Source organism: Phoca vitulina, unplaced genomic scaffold, assembly GCF_004348235.1.
Source record: "Phoca vitulina isolate PV1807 unplaced genomic scaffold, GSC_HSeal_1.0 scaffold118, whole genome shotgun sequence".
In the NCBI taxonomy this organism is placed as follows: domain Eukaryota; kingdom Metazoa; phylum Chordata; class Mammalia; order Carnivora; family Phocidae; genus Phoca; species Phoca vitulina.
In genome coordinates, this window is record NW_022589821.1 from 992,318 (window position 1) to 1,010,481 (window position 18,164).

Consider the following 18,164-nt stretch of genomic DNA (forward strand, 5'->3'; position numbering starts at 1 on the left):
CACGTGGGGCTGCGGTGGTTGCAGTGGGAGTGAGTGGGGACTCACTTTTCCCCATGGATTTGGCTTGAGGATGGGTCCCAGGCCCCAAGCTGGGAGACCTGGTTCTCTCTGAAGGATAGGCTTCTCTTTGCCAAGGGCCTGGTCCTCTGACAGGAGAGCGGCCACGTGTGCTCACCTGGGGAAGCGCGATGGACCCCGGTGTGCTGGACCTTGGCTGACTGGCAGCAAGGGAAAGGCAGGGCTGAGAAACAGGCCAAGCAGCCTGGGTTTGCGCCCAGCTCTGCCACTGATCATCTCTGGAGCTTTGGGCGTGCTCCCAGAGTGTCAGTTTCCTCATCGGTAAAATGGGGTCTTCATATCTCTCACAGATTTGTTAAGAGGATAGTGGACACATCACATAAAGTCCTTAGAAGAGAGCCTGACACAGAGCAAGCGCCCAGAGCTGAAGTCTCTACTGGCCAATTCCCTTGGGTGTCCTGGGGAAGGGTGTTCCCAGAAGAATCCTCTGCTGCACCTGACAGGTCCTAGGAATGGCTGTCAGCTCCTGGTGGTCGGAACGGGAGTCGCAAGACCAGGGGCCAGGCTCTGCTGCGGCTTCTGACTGGGGCCCACAGAAATCAGGCATTACTCCTGAAATCCTACGAGCAAGGAAGTTTCTGTGGCCAACCAGGCTGGCCTGGAATGCTCACTGAACTTGTCTTTTGGGGGACCCTGAAACTGGGCTCCCAGTGATCCAGGTGATCAGGGCAGGTGACAGCCCTTCCCTTTCTTCTCCACCGACTAGATTCTTTCTGCTCAGGCCCTGCAGGATGAGGAGGGTGGAGTTGGGGGGGGGGTGCCTGCTTCCACCACTCCCTTTGGGGTGGGGGTGGAGGGGTGTTAAAAAAGGTGTGTATCTCTTTAACAAGGGCCCAACCCCAGGGCTAAGTCAAGAGGGAGCTCAGTCACTACCTCCCCACCGAGCCAGCTCAGCCAGGCACGCTGCTGAGGGAGTGGGACAGATTCTGGGAGCGAAGCGGGGAGGAGTCCTGGCCGAGCTGAGCGGGGGGGGGGGGAGCTGCTTGGCAGCGCCAGAGCCCAGGCCCCAGAGTCCTGCTGGAGAGGAGACATCCGAGGAGGCAGGTGAGCACCCCCAGCCCATCCTGGGAGGTCTGGGGCGGCTGGAGAGGCCCTGCAAGCATTTGGGGCCAGGAGGAGGGGCAGTGAAGGGAGCCTGGAGCGGGGGGCCTGCTAGAGACTGGGCAGGAAGGTTCGGTTAATTGTTAATTTTCCCACAGGCTGGTTTGGGAATGGAGACTGCTGGTGGGGCTGGGGGCTGGAGAGGCCTTCAGAGGCGTGGATGGGGTGGGGAGACCCCCTCCCTACCCCAGAGGCTGACGGGGCTCTTCTCCAGGGCCTGTGCCACAAGGCAGAGTGCTCAGGAGCTTTGTCGCAGCTGCTCCGATCCTCCTTTAACAGAAAAAGGACAAACGCGTGTTGGTGGGGGTTGGGAGGTGGTCAGACCTGGGCACAGGCCTCACCCAGCTCTGGGAACTGTGTCCTGGGAGAGGTGATGGGGTCCAGGAGGAACCAGGAAGGGCCCAGCGAGCCTGAGAGCCCGAGGAGAGGAGGCTTGTTTCCACTTCAGGACCCAGGCAGGCTGTGGCTTGACTGGCTTCGCTTGGTGGAGCCACCTGCCCTGCTGGGGCCTTGCGGTGCCCAGCCCTGTAGGGTTGGGGGTGAGGGCAGGGGCGCTCCGAGAGGGAGCACTGCGAGTGCTGGTGGGCCGGGCTCAGCCTTCCTTGCTGACTAGTACAGAGCTCTCTGGCTGTTGGTGAGACCAGGGGACCAGGGCAGCAGGCTGTGTGAGTGTCCACACCATACTCCAACTCCACTCGTCTGGACGCTGCTCCGGAGGAATGGACTTATTCCTCCAGAGACATGCTCTAAGGCAGAGGTGGGTGGACGGGGCATGGGGGCTCTGTGTGTGGATGTGTGAATTAGATGCAGTGAGTCCTGTGAGGGTTGGGGGGGCGGGGGCTCCTGCGTGAGACTGTAGCCTCTGGAACCAGGAAAGGAGTGAGAAGACGGAGCACAGAATGGGGCCGTTGAGGTTGGAGATATTCATTGGAAACAGCCTTGTAAATAGAGTGACAGGGTACCAGCCAGTCCGGATCACACCTTCCCTGTGTACCGAAGGCACTTGGGGCAGACGAATGAATGAAGAAGGAAAGGAATGAGTGAGTGAACGAGAGAACTAGCAGGTGATTGAATGAGTGAATAAATGAGCTGATGGATGAAGAAGGAAATAAATGATGAGAAATGAGTGAACTGGGGCGCCTGGGTGGCTCAGTCATTAAGCGCCTGCCTTCGGCCCAGGTCATGATCTCAGGGTCCTGGGATCGAGCCCTGCATCGGGCTTCCTGCTCCGCGGGAAGCCTGCTTCTCCCTCTCCCACTCCCCCTGCTTGTGTTCCTTCTCTCACTGTGTCTCTTTCTGTCAAATAAATAAATAAATAAATAAATAAATAAATAAATAAATGAAATGAGTGAACGAATTTGAGGTGTATGAAAGGGACACAGGAAACGCCAAATTCAGGCTTGAGAGTGGGCCAAGCTCTAGAGAGGACGGTGACCAGGAGGCATAAAAGTTCAGGGACATCTCCCAACACCTAGAGACCATTCGAGACTTGAGAAGAGTATGTGTAGTGGGGAGAGAGGGTGGATTTGTGTGTGGTGGATGTTCAGGGCTCCAGACTGAAGGGGACTGGGGGTGGTTAGGAGGCAATTGGAGGGGTGAGGCCTAGAACCTGGGGGTGGGAGGCGGGGCTGCTGTGGCCAAGACCCAGGGTCAAGGGTCAGAGAGCTCCTAGGCTTTGGGAGAAGTCAGCAAGCTGGACTGAGGTGGGCGGGGATGGGGGTGGGGCCTCTGGGTTGCTCAAGGATGAATCAGCTAAGGAAGGGACAAGGAGAACATTGGGGGAGGGTTGGGGGCTCTGGGTGAGAAGGCCCTTTGGAGGACAAGTGGTCCCCCCACTCCTACATTTTGGGAAGGCTCTAATGTACATGTCCACCCCACCCCCCAGGCTCTCAGGCCAGGACCTACCTCCTGCCAACCCTTCCTAGGAGGGACTGATGGGACAGCTTGACCCTCCAGCCTGATTCCAGCTTGGTTGGTGGCTGAATGCGGCAGGTGGGGGGGACAGGTGCCTGTGTCCTGGCCCCCAGGGGAGGGAGGGAGGAAGAGGATAATGACACCTGACTATCCCACTCTGATATCCTTCCTCCAGAAAAAGCTTCGGAGAAGCGCTTATCCCGATGGCTATCTCCCACCTTCCCATTTGACTAGAAGGTGTGGGGGGGGACTACTGGGGACCAAAAACCAGGGCTGCTGAGGCAGGCAGCTGACTGTCCTGGGTGCTCAGCTGTGTCTGGCCTGCTCGGCTGCCAGAGGCCAGGTAGGGGCTGGGACGTGGTATCAGGAAGGGCAGGAGGAGTCAGAGAAACAAGACTCTAAGAAAGGTGGGGAGGAGGGTGGGTGGGCCAGGGGGAGGGGGTAGAGGCACAGGATCCGAAACCTGATTTCTTTCTCTTTCCTCTCCCTGACTAGTTCCCACAGGTTCCTAACTTAGGAACAAGGTCTGGAATGGTTTAGGTTTGGGGGTTCTCTGAGCTACCTTCCTACTGCCAAAGCTTGGTGGGGAGTAGGCTTGGCACAGTCTTGCTGAGGTGGGTACCGCTTTTGGAATCCCCAGGAATGCGGGTCCTGGTCCTGGGCCACTCCCCACTCAGGGGCAGCAGAACAGTGGTTTGTGGATCGAAACTTTTCTCCCTTGTCATTTGTGAGTGTTAGGGTGTTTGCATGAAAGTCTTACATTGGACCTCATAGTCACACACCGTTTTTTTTTTTTTTAAGATTTTATTTATTTATTTGACAGAGAGAGAGGGAGAGGGAGCATGCCCAGAGCATGTTCCTGCAGGGGGAGCAGGAGAGGGAGAAGCAGATTCCCTGATGAGCAGGGAGCCCGATGCCCGATCCCAGGCCCCTGGGATCATGACCTGAGCTGAAGGCAGACGCTTAACTTTCTGAGCCACCCAGGTACCCCCAGTCACACACTTAATAAACAAAGAGCATGGGGAAAGAATGTGGTTTCTTGTAGTCCCAGTTCCATTCTCCATCCTCTAGCCACAGACCAGAGTGGTCAGGTGGGCAAGGCAGGGACAGAAGGCAGGGTCCCTGGTCAGAGACGCTCCTCTGTCTCAACCCCCATTTCCTTCCTCCATTAGGGCTTCATCCCTCTGGGTCACATCCTTCCTTCATAAAGAGCTTCGTAAGGGAAGTATCTTAGAAGGGTGGCCAGGGGCTTTGGATACCTGATACCAGGGCTGGAAGGAGGTAGAATATTTATAGAACATACACCTCAAGTAAGCCATTGTGCCAGATGATGCAGGCGAGGGGAGATGCAGAGATTAAAAGCAGGGAGCTTATGTACTTAGGATTTGAAAACAGTGGTCCTGAAGTCAATGAGTCATGCCCTTTGGTTCAGAAAACACAATGGCTGCACGTAAGAAACTATCCTTGCCTCAAGGAATGCCTGGTATCTGGGGAGACCAGACCCCGGAAGAGACGGTAGCCCCTGCCAGTGCGGCCTGGGAGTCTGGGAGCCAGGGAGGCAGGGTGCCAAGGGCAGGGGATACGGCTGTGGTGAGGCCTGGCCAAGCAGACCTCTCTTCCAGGTTGGGCAACAGGATGCCCAGGACTGGATGGTGGCTGTGTCCACCTTCTCTTGCCAGGACCCAAGAGCAGGGCAGCTGTAGCACATTCCTGGGCTTGGGGGTGGGAAGGGAGGCTCATTTGCCCCGGTTCACTTGGGGGGGCTCTGGGCATGGGCGGCGACTCACAGAGTAGACCCGCCTGTTCCCCTCATATCCTGTTATTCAGAAGGCTGTATCCGCTTGGACTGTGAGTGCCTTTTGTCCTGGTGTGAGGGGGTGATGCATGTGGCCTCTGTCGGCAGCTCTGTCTCCAGCTGGGGCAGAACCAGGCCTAGCTCCTCCTTAGGTAATGGGCTGGAGGGTCTTTGGGTCCTTCTATGTATTTTGGGGTGGATATGAGGGAGGGCAGCCTAGCAGGGTGTAGGTGGGGGTCTGCAGAAAGTCTGAATCAATGGATGAGGATATCGCCCTTTCCCAGAGAGGGGCAACCTTCCCTGGGCTCCTGAGGTCCCTGTCCTGGTGCCCAGCTGAAGGGACTGGGCAGGGCCTAGGTCCCTGCCCCCTGCTCTGTGGCCTGGGCCAGGGTCTCTGCCAATCCTGCCGCTGGGGGGATACGGCTTCTGGCCTCCCCGCCCCCTTCTAGCTGTGCTTGCTCCCAGGGCAGGGGCCCTGGGTGGGTCAGGTGTGGAGAGGGCAGAGGGATGGGCACTTACTCTACCCCCTTCCCACGGGAGCCTCCTGATCTCACTGGGGCTCTGACAGGCCAAATGCCTGGGGCTGGGGCAGGGCTTGGGGAAGCTGCTGGGGGAACCTGTTGGGGCGGTTGAGCTGGTGAGCATCTGGATTACAGCAACCACACAGTTCGCATTCCAGGCCCACCCTGGTGCCCCCCTTTTCCTGCCTCATCCCTCCTGCATCCCTCCTGCCAGCCTGGGGGCCCAGGGGGAGGATGAGGGCAGGGGGCCAGAGGCGGTTTGGACTGTGGGGTCTCCTCACCTCCCCTGTTCATGGTGCCCAGGCCCCCCTAGGAGTGAGGCGGTGAGATGGCAGACTGCTACACGGAGCTGGAGAAGGCGGTCGTGGTCCTGGTGGAAAACTTCTACAAGTACGTGTCTAAACACAGCCTGGTCAAGAACAAGATCAGCAAGAGCAGCTTCCGGAAGATGCTTCAGAAAGAGCTCAACCATATGCTGACGGTGAGGTCCCCCAACCCAAGGGCCTTGTCAACCCCCCAAGCCTTTGTCCTCACATGGTACCCTCCCTCACTGTGCCTTCTGTCTTTTCAGAGTGACCCCCCAAACCAGGGTCTCCCCCCTCCCCACCCAGGCCTCTGTCCTCTCAGGGTACCCAGGCCTGACCAGGGAGGGCTCGGTTCGAATCTTCCCAGGAAGCAGCTACTCAGGCCAGAGCCCCAGGAGTCCTGCCTTGGGCTCTGTGGGGCCGCTGCCCTCAGCACTGCTGACCCCCATTCCTCTCCAGGACACGGGGAACCGAAAGGCTGCCGACAAGCTCATCCAGAACCTGGACGCCAACCACGATGGGCGCATCAGCTTCGATGAGTACTGGACCTTGATAGGCGGCATCACCAGCCCCATTGCCAACCTCATCCGCCAGCAGGAACAGCAGGACAGCAGCTAGAGGACCCTCCCACCTTCCCTTCATGGCGCTGCCTGCCGCCCAGCCCCTGGTGCACTTCCCAGGCTCCCCTCGGCCTCCTCCGCCCACCCAGGCTCCCATCCTCGCTTCTCCCTCCAGATCTTCTGCTGGCCCTTGCTGAACAGGGCAAAGGGCCCCTTTGTGATGTCTCAGTCTGGGGGTGACTCCCTAGGGGTCTTAGTCCCTGGAGCCAGCAGGCTCTGGGGCCCCCTCTGAGTTTTCAATGCTGTTTGGGGAGTCCCACGAGTTTCCTCGCCTGCTTAGCCCATCAACCCTTCCAGTGGCTGATGTTCTGCCTGATTCGGGGTCTCTCCTGACCTCTGGAGGTCAGCTTGCTGCTTGAGGTCTTCCTGCTCCTGGCAGCGGCAGCAGACCTCTCCCCTTTCTCTCACCCCCTTTGCTGGGTACAAAAGATTCCCGGGGACTTCCCTCCAGCTGCCTCTGGGTCAGGGGACAGCTGAGCAGGGCTGGGCCCCCACCTTCCTACTCACTGAAGCAATGGCAGTGAGGCGGATTTGGGGTCTGTACCCTCACCCAGTCCCCTTGTGATGCTCATTAAAGCCTTTCCGCTCCCTGGAACCTCCTCATTCCTTGGTGGTCTTTGCCCTGGGGCCTGAGGCAAGGGGGAATCTCACCAGAGAGAGAAGCCAGAATGCCTGGGTCTGGCAGGTGCTGTTAGCCCTAGGCCAGGAGCAATCCCCATCTGGCTCAGTGAAGGGTCGAAAGCCATGTGTCACCAGCCCTGGGCCCTCACAGCCCCCATTCAGACTCCTGTTCCACTTCTGGGCACACAGTGTGTCCCACGGGGCCTCTTTCCAGTTCCATTAGAGAGCAGCCGCAACCCTCAGCCTTGACTCATCCTCATCAACAGATTCTTCTAATACCCAGAGAAGTTTGTGGGATGGGAAAGTAAGGGTGAAGGAAAGGGGTGTGGGAGGCTAGAGCTGACCTGCGGCGGGCGGGGTGGGGGGACAATGCTGGCTTCTCCCTGTTCTTGCCCTGGGTGAGCCCCTGTTCTTGCCCTGGGTGAGACAGAACCCCGCCCCTCCGGAAGGCCAGCAGTAAAGGCAGGAAACCCAGCCAGCAGGCTGCAGATCAAGGGTGTTCCACCTGGGATGGTGCGCTCCAAAGGTTCAGATTTTTCAGAAGATGCACAAGCACAGACAGTTTTATTGAAATCCATTTACAGATCCTCAAGTTTTTCAGATAATCTGCTCAGGACAGGCCTGTAGTCACGGCGGTGAGCGGTCCCCTTCCTCAACTCCCCTTTACAGTGACCCCTCCCCAGTTACTCTTTGCCTGTCCTGAGGGTCACTGCACTGCCCTAAGTGGGGAAGAGCTTGTTCACATTTCTTGGGGGGGGGGTCTCTATATATAATTGTGGTAAAGGGGCACCTGGGTGGCTCAGTCGTTAAGCGTCTGCCTTCGGCTCAGGTCATGATCCCGGGGTCCTGGGATCGAGTCCCACATCAGGCTCCCTGCTCGGCGGGAAGCCTGCTTCTCCCTCTCCCACTCCCCCTGCTTGTGTTCCCTCTCTAGCTGTCTCTCTCTCTCTGTCAAATAAATAAAATCTTTAAAAAAATAAATAAATGAACAAAGCTTTATAAAAAAAATAATTGTGGTAAAAAACATGTAACATAATTTCACCCTCAACAACCTTTTTTTTTCCCCAAGATTTTATTTATTTGAGAGAGAGAATGAGCAGGGTTACGGGCAGAGGGAGAAGCAGACTCCCCATTGAGCAAGGAGCCCGATGCAGGGCTCTATCCCAGGACCCTGAGATCATGACCTGAGCCCAAGACTGATGCTTCACTGACTGAGCCACCAGGCGCGGCTCCGTCAACATCTGTTAAGGGTACATTCTGGTTGTTAACGATGTACTTTGTCGTACTGCAGATCTCGAGAACTTTTTCATCTTGCATGACTGAGACCCTGTACATCAAACAGCAGACCCCTCAGCCCCTGGAAACCACTATTCTACTGTGTGTTTCTATGAGTTTGATGACTTTAGATATCTCAGATAAGTGGAATCCTGCCATATTTGTTTTTAGGGTTGGCTTAAATCACGTAGTATAATGTCCTCACGGTTTATCCCTGTTGTTGCATACACCACCATTTCCTTCTTTTTAAAGGCTGGATAATATTCCATTCTATATATACCACATTTTCCTTATCATTCACCTGTTGGCGGACATGTAATTTGCTTCTACTTCTTGGGAGCACTAACATCTCTTCAAGATTCTATTTTCAATGCTTCTGAGATACACCCAGAAGTGGGATTGCTGTAAGTTCTGTTTTTCAAATTTTTGAGGAACCTCCACAGTGGCTGCACCAGTTTGCATTCCCACCGACAGTGCACGAGGGTTTTGATTTCTCCGCATTGTTGCCAACACTTTATGTTCTGTTTTTTTGATAGTGGCCATCCTAACAGGTGTGAGGTGATATCTAGTGGTTTTGATTTGCATTTCCCTGATGTTGAGCATCTTTTCATGTGCTGTGGACTGCATATCTGCTTTGCATAAATGTCTATTCAATGTCGATTTACTCTCTCTCTGTTTTTTTTTTTTGAGTAGGCTCCATGCTGGGCGTGGAGCCCGACATGGGGCTTGAACTCACAACCTTGAGGTCATGACCCGAGCCGAGGTCAAGACTTAGACGCTTAACCAACTGAGCCATTCAGGCACCCCCTATTTGCTCATTTTAAATTGGGTGATTTGTGTCTTGTTTTCTTTTTTTTTTTTTAAAGATTTAAAAAAAAAATTTATTTATTTGACAGAGATTTAGAGAGCACAAGTAGGCAGAGCGGCAGGCAGAGGGAAAGGGAGAAGCAGGCTCTCTGCTGAGCAGGGAGACCGATGCGGGGCTCGATCCCAGGACCCTGGGATCATGACCTGAGCCGAAGGCAGCCGCCCAACCGACTGAGCCACCCAGGCACCCCGGGTGATTTGTGTCTTGTTGTTGTTGTTAATATTGAGTTGTAGTTCTTTCTGTATTATTTTTTTTAAGATTTTATTTTTTTAAATTTTATTGTTTAAATTTTACAACTTTTTTTTTAAGTAATGTCGACACCCAGTGTGGGGCTTGAACTCACCACCCCGAGATCAAGAGTTGCGTGCTCCACCAACTGAACCAGCCGGGTGCCCCTTTATGTATTCTTAATATTAACCTCTTGTTCAATGTACAGTTTGCAAGTATTTCTCACCTCTTGTAGGCTACCTTTTCACCCCGTTGTTTCCTCTCTTCTGCAGAAGTTTTGAAGTTTGATGTAGTCCCATTTGTCTATTTTTGCTTTTGTTAGCTAGCTGCTTTTGGTGTCATATCCAAGAAATCATTGCGCATTACAATGTCATGAAGATTTCCCCCTATGTCCTCTTCTAGGAGTTTTATGGTTTTAGGTCTTATGTTTAGGATTTTAATCCATTTTGAATTGATTTTTGTTTGCGGTGTAAGGTCTGGGTCCCACTTCTGCGTGTGGATGTCCAGTTTTCCCAATACCATTTGTTGAGGAGATTGTCTTTCCCCATTGTGTAGTCTTGGCAGCCTTGTTGAAAATCATTTGACCATGTAAGTAAGGCTTTATTTTTGGGCTCTTCATTCCATTCCATTAGTCTATATGTCTGTCTTTATGCCACTTCCATAGTGTTTTGATTACTGTAGTTTTGTGATATGTTTTGAAATCAGAATGTGTGAGGCCTCTAGCTTTGTTCCTCTATCTCAAGATTTTTTTGGCTACCTGGGGTCCTTTGAGATTCAATATGAATTTTAGGATAGTTTTTTTCTATTTCTGCCAAAAAAAAAAACACCTTTTGGATTTTGATAGGGGTGCATTTAATCAGTAGATCACTTTGGGTAAGACCAACATTTCAACAATATGAAGTCTTCCAATCCATGAACATAGGGCTTCTTTCTATTCATCTCTTCTTGCTTTCAGCAGTGTGTTCTGTAGTTTTCAGCAGAGGAGTCTTCGGCCTGCTTGGCTAATTCCTAGTTATATTATTCTTTTTGATGCTGTTGTAAATGAGATTATTTTCCTAATTTCCTTTTTGGACTGTTCAGTGCTAGTGTATAGAAACACAACTGATTTTTGAGTGTTGATTCTGTGCCAGCAACTTTGCTGAATGTATTAGTTTCTTTAGGGTTTTGTACGTATAAGATCATGTTGCCTGGAAACAGGTAACTACTTCTTCCTTTCCCGTTTGGATGTCTTTTATTTCTTTTCATTGCCTATTTGCTGTGGCTAGGACTTCTAGAACTTTGTTGAACAGAAATGGTGAGAGGGGGTGTCCTTGCTCTGTTCCCAGTCTTAGAGGAAAAGCTCTCAGTTTTTCACTGTTGAGTATGATGTTAGCTGTGGGTTTTCATATATTTATTTATTTGACAGAGAGAGACACAGTGAGAGAGGGAACACAAGCAGGGGGAGTGGGAGAGGGAGAAGCAGGCTCCCCGTGAGCAGGGAGCCCGAAGTGGGGCTCGATCCCAGGACCCTGGGATCATGACCTGAGCCAAAAGCAGACGCTTAACGACTGAGCCACCCAGGCGCCCCAGGGTGTTGAATTTTGTCAAATGTTTTTTCTACATCAATTGTGATGAGCATGTGTTCTTTTCTTTTATTCTGTTAATGTGGTGTGTTATGTTTATTGCTTTTTTTTTAAGATTTTATTTATTTATTTGATAGAGAGAGAAAGAGCACAATCAGGGGGAGTGGGAGAGGGAGAAGCAGGCTCCTTGCTGAGCAGGGAGCCCGACGCGGGGCTCAATTCCAGGACCCTGGGATCATGACCCGAGGTGAAGGCAGATGCCCAACTGACTGAGCCACCCAGGCACCCCTCGTTTATTTTTCTTTGAAATTCTTTCTTTTTATTAAGACTTGATTTTTTTTAGAGCATTTTTTTTTTAAAGATTTTATTTATTTATTTGACAGAGAGAGACACAGTGAGAGAGGGAACACAGGCAGGGGGAGTGGGAGAGGGAGAAGCAGGCTTCCCGCCAAGCAGGGAGCCTGATGCGGGGCTCGATCCCAGGACCCTGGGATCATGACCTGAGCCGAAGGCAGACGCTTAACGACTGAGCCACCCAGGCGCCCCTTTTTAGAGCATTTTTATGTTCAGCAAAATTGAACCCACACATGCACACCTTTCCCCATTAGTGACATCCTGGACCAGAGCCGTACCTTTTTTTTTTTTTTTTATTAAAGATTTTATTTATTCATTTGAGACACAGAGATAGAGAGAGAGCATGAGCAGGGGGAGAGGCAGAGGCAGAGGGAGAAGCAGGCTCCCTGCCTAGCCAGGAGCCCGATGTGAGGCTCGATCCCAGGACTCTGGGATCACGACCTGAGCAGAAGGCAGACGCCCAACCATCCGAGCCACCTAGGCGCCCCGAGAGCCGTACCTTTGTTACAACTGATGAACCTCCACTGATACCTCACAACCACACAAAGTCCGCAGTTTACATTACGGTTCACTGTTGGTGTTGTACCTTCTATGGGTTTGGACAAATGTGTAAGGACACGTATCTATCATTATAATATGTTGCAGAGTATTTTCACTGCCTTACAAATCTTCTTTCTTCTTTTTTAATGTAGATGCTTCCTGCTATAAACTTCCCCTTAGGCACTGCTTTTGCTGCATCCCATGTTTTGGTATGCTGTGTTTTCATTTTTATTTTATTATTATTATTATTAAAGTAGGCTCCATGCCTAGTGTGGAGCTCAGTGTGGGACTTGAACTCATGACTCTGAGATCAAGACCTGAGCCAAGATCAAGAGTCAGACATTTAACCAACTGAGCCACCCAGGTGCCCCTTTATTTTTTATATTTTTATTTTTTTAAAAGACTTTATTTATTTATTTATTTATTTATTTGAGAGAGTGAGAGAGCATGAGTGGGGAGGAAAGGGAGATGTAGGTTCCCCATGAGCAGGGAGCCTGACGTGGGACTCGATCCCAGGATCCTGAGATCATGACCTGAGCTGAAGGCAGATGCCCAACCACCTGAGTCACCCAGGCGCCCCTTTATTTTTTATTTTTATTTTAAAAACATTTTTAGGTAATCCCTACACCCAACGTGAGGTTTGAACTTACTACTCCGAGATCAAGAGTCACATGTTCTACTGACTGAGCCAGCCAGGCATCCCTGTGTTTTCATTTTATTTGTCTTGAGATATTTTCTAATTTCCCTTGTGATTTCTTCTTTGGTCCATTGGTGGTTCAATTTCTATGTATTTTTGAATTTTCTAGATTTCCTATTGCTATTGATTTCTAGTTTCATTCCACTGTGATTAGAAAAGACATTTGGTATGATTCCAATCTTCTTAATTTTGTTAAGACTTGTTTTGTGGCCTAACATGTGATCTGTCCTGAAGAATGTTCTATGTGAGATTGAGAAGAATGTGTATTCTGCTGTTGTTGTGTGGAGTAGTCTGTGTGTGTCTGATGGGTCCATTGGTGTATAGTGCTGTCCAAGTGTCTGTGTCCTTACTGATCTTCTGTCTAGTTGTTCCATTATGTGTATAGAGAGAGACAATGGATGGTATCAGACCACTGTGATGTTTAGATTTCATTGAACACACATTTAAAACAGTCTTAATGGGAGCACCTGGGTGGCTCAGTCGGTTGAGCATCTGGCTCAGGTCAATATCTTGGGGTCATGGGATCGGCCCCTATGTCGGGCTCCACATTCAGCATTTCACTCTCCCTCTATCCCTCCCCCCAGCTTGCTGATCTCTCTCTCTCTCCCCTTCTCTCTCTCAAATAAATAAATCTTAAAAAAATAAATAAAACAGTCTTAATGGTTTTATTAAAAATGTTACAACATTGGTACACCTGGGTGGCTCAGTCTGTTAAGCATCTGCCTTCGGCTCAAGTCATGATCCCAGGGTTCTGGGATCGAGTCCCATATTGGGCTCCTTGCTCAGCGGGGATCCTGCTTCTCCCCTGCCTGCCGCTCCCCCTGCTTGTGCTTGGGCTCTCTCTCTCTCTGACAAGTAAATAAATCAAAATTTTAAAAGAGAATTAAAAAAAAAAGTTACAACATTTAGGGGCACCTGGGTGGCTCAGTCAGTTGATCTCAGCTCAGGTCTTGATCTCAGGGTCGTGAGTTCAAGACCTGCCGTTGGGCTCCGCACTGAGCATGGAGCCTACTTTAAAAAAAAAAAAGTCACAACATCAGAAATACCTTCTGTAATGATTTAAACTGATGACAAAACAATTTTAGTTGTCAACTTAAAATACATGCTGTAGTACATAGTTTTTTTCAAAACTCCCTCAGGGAGCACAGAAGTGAAGCCTACGAAGACAGACCGCTACTTCCGTGAGCCGCGGTGTCACCTGAGGTGGGGTGTGGAGTGCATGCTACTTGAGGCAGCTCTGGAGGAGAGGTGGGCTGAGCTGTAATGGAGGCAGGAGAGGGGCAGACTTAGTCGGTAGGTCTGATGATGATCAGGTGTGGTGTGAGTTGAAGCCCCAGGTTTTGCCATGAATAACCTTAGGCAATTTTTTAAAAATATTTTATTTATTTACTTGACAGAGAGAGAGAGAGTAGCAGAGGGAGCGGGAGCGGCAGACTCCCTGCCAAGCAGGGAGCCCGATGCGGGGCTCGATCCCAGGACCCTGAGATCATGACCTGAGCCAAAGGCAGACGCCTAACCGACTGAGCCACCCAGGCGCCCTGGCCCTAGGCAATTATAGAACAGCCCTGCCTGCCTCCTCTCTTCCAACAACCGGCTCCTCAGTCATTTCCCACTTTCTATGCTGTGCCTGTTCCATCCTACACACTCAGCATTTCCATCCTTCTTCCAAAGGGAGGGGGAGACTGGGGAGGGAGGGAAATGTTATCTCCATGTCAGAAACCAGAGAAAACCCAGGGTCTGGGGGCCAATCCCACCCCTGTTCCTTGGGATCGGCTCTTGTTTCTTTGAAAGAAGGGGCTATGCTCCCTTTACTGCCCCTGATTTGTGTTTGGAGACCTCGCCCCCCAAGACTTTAGGATAGCTGGTGGGAAAAGTTATGTGTGTGACCCCTGTTGGAGGTCTGTTTCTAGGGGTCTAAAACTAAGTCCAGAGCTCTGAAGTGGATGCTGAGCTTCAGTGGAGGCCAGTCGGGGCTTGGATGGCCAGAGAGGCCCCAGAGGGCGAAAACAGCCACTGCAGGGGCAGACAGCTCAGCCGAGGCCTCTCCAGGCAGTGTCAGGCTGAGGCCGGTCGGGGTGGGGTGGGGGTGTGGACTGAGTCGCTGGGGTGCTTCCTCCCTCACCCAGAGGTCCAGGGACTACACTACACAGCCAGAGCAGGACCTGAGCAGCCCTGGGGGTGAGGGGGCAGGCAGAAGCAGGTTTCTTTGGGGGCCCTGGAGTTGCGCTGAGATGGGTCTCTCTCTTAGGGTCTCACAGTGGCCTGGCCTTGTGTCTAAACCACTTGGTACTGAGGTGGTCCCAACAAATCATGCCCGTGAAGCCCATCTATAGCCAGACTTGTCATTGTCCAGGGTAAGAACCTGGCTTCAGTGTCGAGTTGGGGTAAGGGGCCTAAAACTGCCTGTGTCAGCCTTTATACTGCTTGTATATTTGGTTTTTCTTTCCATTTAGGTTCCTGGCAAAGTTCCTTTTGAAAAACTAAACAACTTTTCACCTGTTTAATGTTAAAAGTTTAAAAAACCACTATCTAATCCAAGCTCCTTTGGTCCTCCTGACAACCCTGTGGTATAGGAATCATGATCCACATTTTACAGATGAAGACATGGAGGCTCATGTAGGTGACAGGACTTAGCCAAGGACACACTGCCAGTTACCAGTGCACCTGCGGCCCAGAGGTCTTCCACTACCTCTGTGTGGACTGCCCAAAGTCAGTGGCTTGGCACCAGGAACTACGAAGGGCCAAGAGTGCCCCCTTATGGACCCTGTATGTTAGCCCTGGTTACTTCTGCTGAAGACCCATTCATTCATTCATTCATTCACTCATTCAGAATATAGTACTTGTATGTGCTAGACAAGGTAGATTTGCTGCAACAAAAACAGTAGGAACAGATATGTTTCCTGATTTTACAGGCCTTTCAGTTTAGAGGGGAGGACAGCAAATAACCACATGATCACACAAACAAATGGGTAATTACGAATGGGGGTAACTTCTGAAGGATCACATTTGCGGTAATTTTTTTCCTTTAAAGATTTTACTTATTTATTTGACAGAGAGAACACAAGCAGGGGGAGTGGCAGGCAGAGGGAGAGGGAGAAGCAAGCCCCTCGCTGAGCAGGAAGCCAGATGCAGGGCTCCATCCCAGGACCTCAAGATCAGGACCTGAGCTGAAGGCAGGCACTTAACTGTCTGAGCCACCCAGGCACCCCACATTTGTGGTAATTTTTAACAAAGAAATGTAACTTAGTCTGGGATTGGGGAGCATCTTTGTGGAAGCCATGCTGGAGCTGAGATGTGCAAGATGAGCAGGACATGCAAAGGGCAGACCTGAGGGAAGAAGGGCTTCCCAGACAGAGGGACCATCATGTGCAAAGGCCCTGAGGCAGGAGGGAGCATGGTGAGCCTGTTTCTGAGGGAAACTGGGTGTGGCTGAAGCTCAAGAGCAAAATGGACAGAGATAAAAGGCAAGGCTGGGGAGGTGGGTAGGACTTAAGGAACATGTTAAGGATTGGTAGCCCCTGAATGTTGGGCTTTTGTTTTGTTTTGTTTTTTATTTTAGAGGTGGGGAGGGGCAGAAGGAGAGGGAGAGAGAGAATCCCAAGCAGACTCCATGCGGTGCACAGAGATCGACCTGGGGCTTGATCTTATGACCCTGAGATCATGACCCCAGCTGAAATCAAGAGGCAGACACTTAACCTACTGAGCCACCCAGGAGCTCCTGAATGGTTTTTTTCAGCAATGTAAGTATGTGTGTGTGTGCACTTGTGCATGTAATGTGATCAGAGTTGCATTTTGAATAATCACAGTCTGCATTATGGAAAAGATTGAGAGAAGAAGGGCAGAGTGGATGCAAGGAGACCAGTGAGGAGGTAATTTTTAACAAGTAATAGCAAATAACAGCTAAATTTTATTTTATTTATTTATTTGACAGAGAGAGACACAGCGAGAGAGGGAATACAAGCAGGGGGAGCAGGAGAGGGAGAAGCAGGCTTCCCGCTGAGCAAGGAGCCCGATGTGGGGCTCGATCCCAGGACCCCGAGATCATGACCCGAGCCGAAGGCAGCCGCCCAACGACTGAGCCACCCAGGCGCCCACAGCTAAATTTTACCAAGTAGTTATTCCATACCAGGCGCTGTTCTGAGTATTTATTTTTTAAAGATTTATTTATTTATTTGAGAGAGAGAGAGAGAGAGAGAGAGAGAGAGAGAGCATGTGGGGGGAGGGGCAGAGGGAGAGGCAATCCCAAGCAGACTCCGTGCTGAGTGCAGGGCCCCACGCAGGGCTGGATCTCATGACCCTGAGATCATGACCTGAGTGGAAACCAGGAGTTGGATGCCCAACCTACTGTGCCACCCAGGCACCCCTATTCTGAGCATTTTGCATGTATTAACTCCCTAATCCCTACAACCCAATGAAGTAAGTCCTTCTGTTATCTCCGTTTTGCAGATGAGAAAACCAAGGCACAGAGAAGCTACATAACTTGCTGGAGATCTACAACTGGTAAGCCGTGGCACCCAGGTGGTCTGATCCTGGGGCCGCTGCCCCTAAGTACAACTGTCTCCTGCACGGGGGTGGCGGCGGTGCAGACTCATTCATGAGGTCAGCACGGACTTGCCGAGGGCTCGCTGCCTGCCAGGCGCTCTTCTGCCTCTGCCTTCATGGAGCTCGTAGTCTGCCTGGCTGGAGACACCATCAGCAAACAAACAGGAAATCATGTGGTGTATAAAGAAAGCCTTAAACAGAGAGGAGGAACAGTGAGTTCTGTAAGGGGCTGGGTACCCATGAGCTAGCCGAGGGGTAGAGCTGGAACGAGAAGAGACGAGAAGAGGCCTGTCCAACCGGCAGCTCAGCTTCCCATGTCCAAGCGCACCCTCCTGATGGCCTCTCCCTGCCCTCCCTCTGCCTCTCCCCTGCCCCCCCATTCTCCTGGCTTCTCAGGACAGAAGCATGCAGTGTTCTTGCCCCCTTTCATATCTCACATTGCACATCTAGTCTGTCTTCAAATCTTGCCAGTTCTATCTTCAAAATGCGTCCAGAATCATTGTCATCTCTCCCCCTCCACTGCGGCCACATCCATCGGAATCCTGTCCTCTCTCACTTGGTCTTTCTTTTCTTTTTAAAGATTTTATTTGTTTATTTGACAGAGAGAGAGAGCACAAGCAGGGGGAGCTGCAGGCAGAGGGAGAAGCAGGCCTCCTGCTGAGCAGGGAGCCCGATGCGGGGCTCAATCCCAGGACCCCGGGATCACGACCAGAGCGGAAGGCAGACGCTTAACCCACTGAGCCCCCCAGGTGCCCCCCGTAATAGTTTTCTAATTATGTCCCAGCGCCCCCCCCGCCCCTTTAGAAGGACATATACCGCAGTTCCCCGTACCTGTGGTCAACTCAGGTTCAAAATGTGTGTGTTCAGAAGGTCAGTAGGAGCCTCATGGTGGGTTGCATGTCCGCGTCATCCACCTCCTTCATGGCATCATGTTCATTTCTTACTGAGCCTAGTTTGTAAGTTAGACTTTATCATAAATTATGCATGTCTAGGAAAAAACAGTATGTATAGGGTTGGCTACTACGGGCAGATTCAGCCATCCCCTGGGGGTCTGGAAACACACCCTGCACAGATCAGGGGATGACAGCATTATGTCTTCATCTTATATACTCATGCAGCAGCCAGAGCGATTCTTTTAAAAAA

At 51.4% G+C, this 18,164-nt stretch overlaps 1 protein-coding gene across 2 annotated transcripts; it reads left to right on the forward strand.

Annotated features, from left to right (window-relative positions):
- Positions 1–913: 913 nt before the first annotated feature.
- Positions 914–6,929, forward strand: S100A16 (S100 calcium binding protein A16). 2 transcript variants are annotated; one of them, XM_032398650.1, is made up of 3 exons: positions 914–1,122; positions 5,713–5,890; positions 6,174–6,929. In XM_032398650.1, the coding sequence occupies exons 2-3, from the start codon at positions 5,738–5,740 to the stop codon at positions 6,330–6,332; spliced, it is 312 nt and encodes a 103-aa protein (XP_032254541.1). In that variant the 5' UTR covers positions 914–1,122; positions 5,713–5,737; the 3' UTR covers positions 6,333–6,929. The 2 variants fall into 2 exon arrangements, with proteins under 2 accessions (XP_032254541.1, XP_032254542.1); XM_032398651.1 differs by lacking the exon at positions 914–1,122 and adding an exon at positions 4,942–5,040.
- The last annotated feature ends 11,235 nt before the right edge of the window (positions 6,930–18,164 follow it).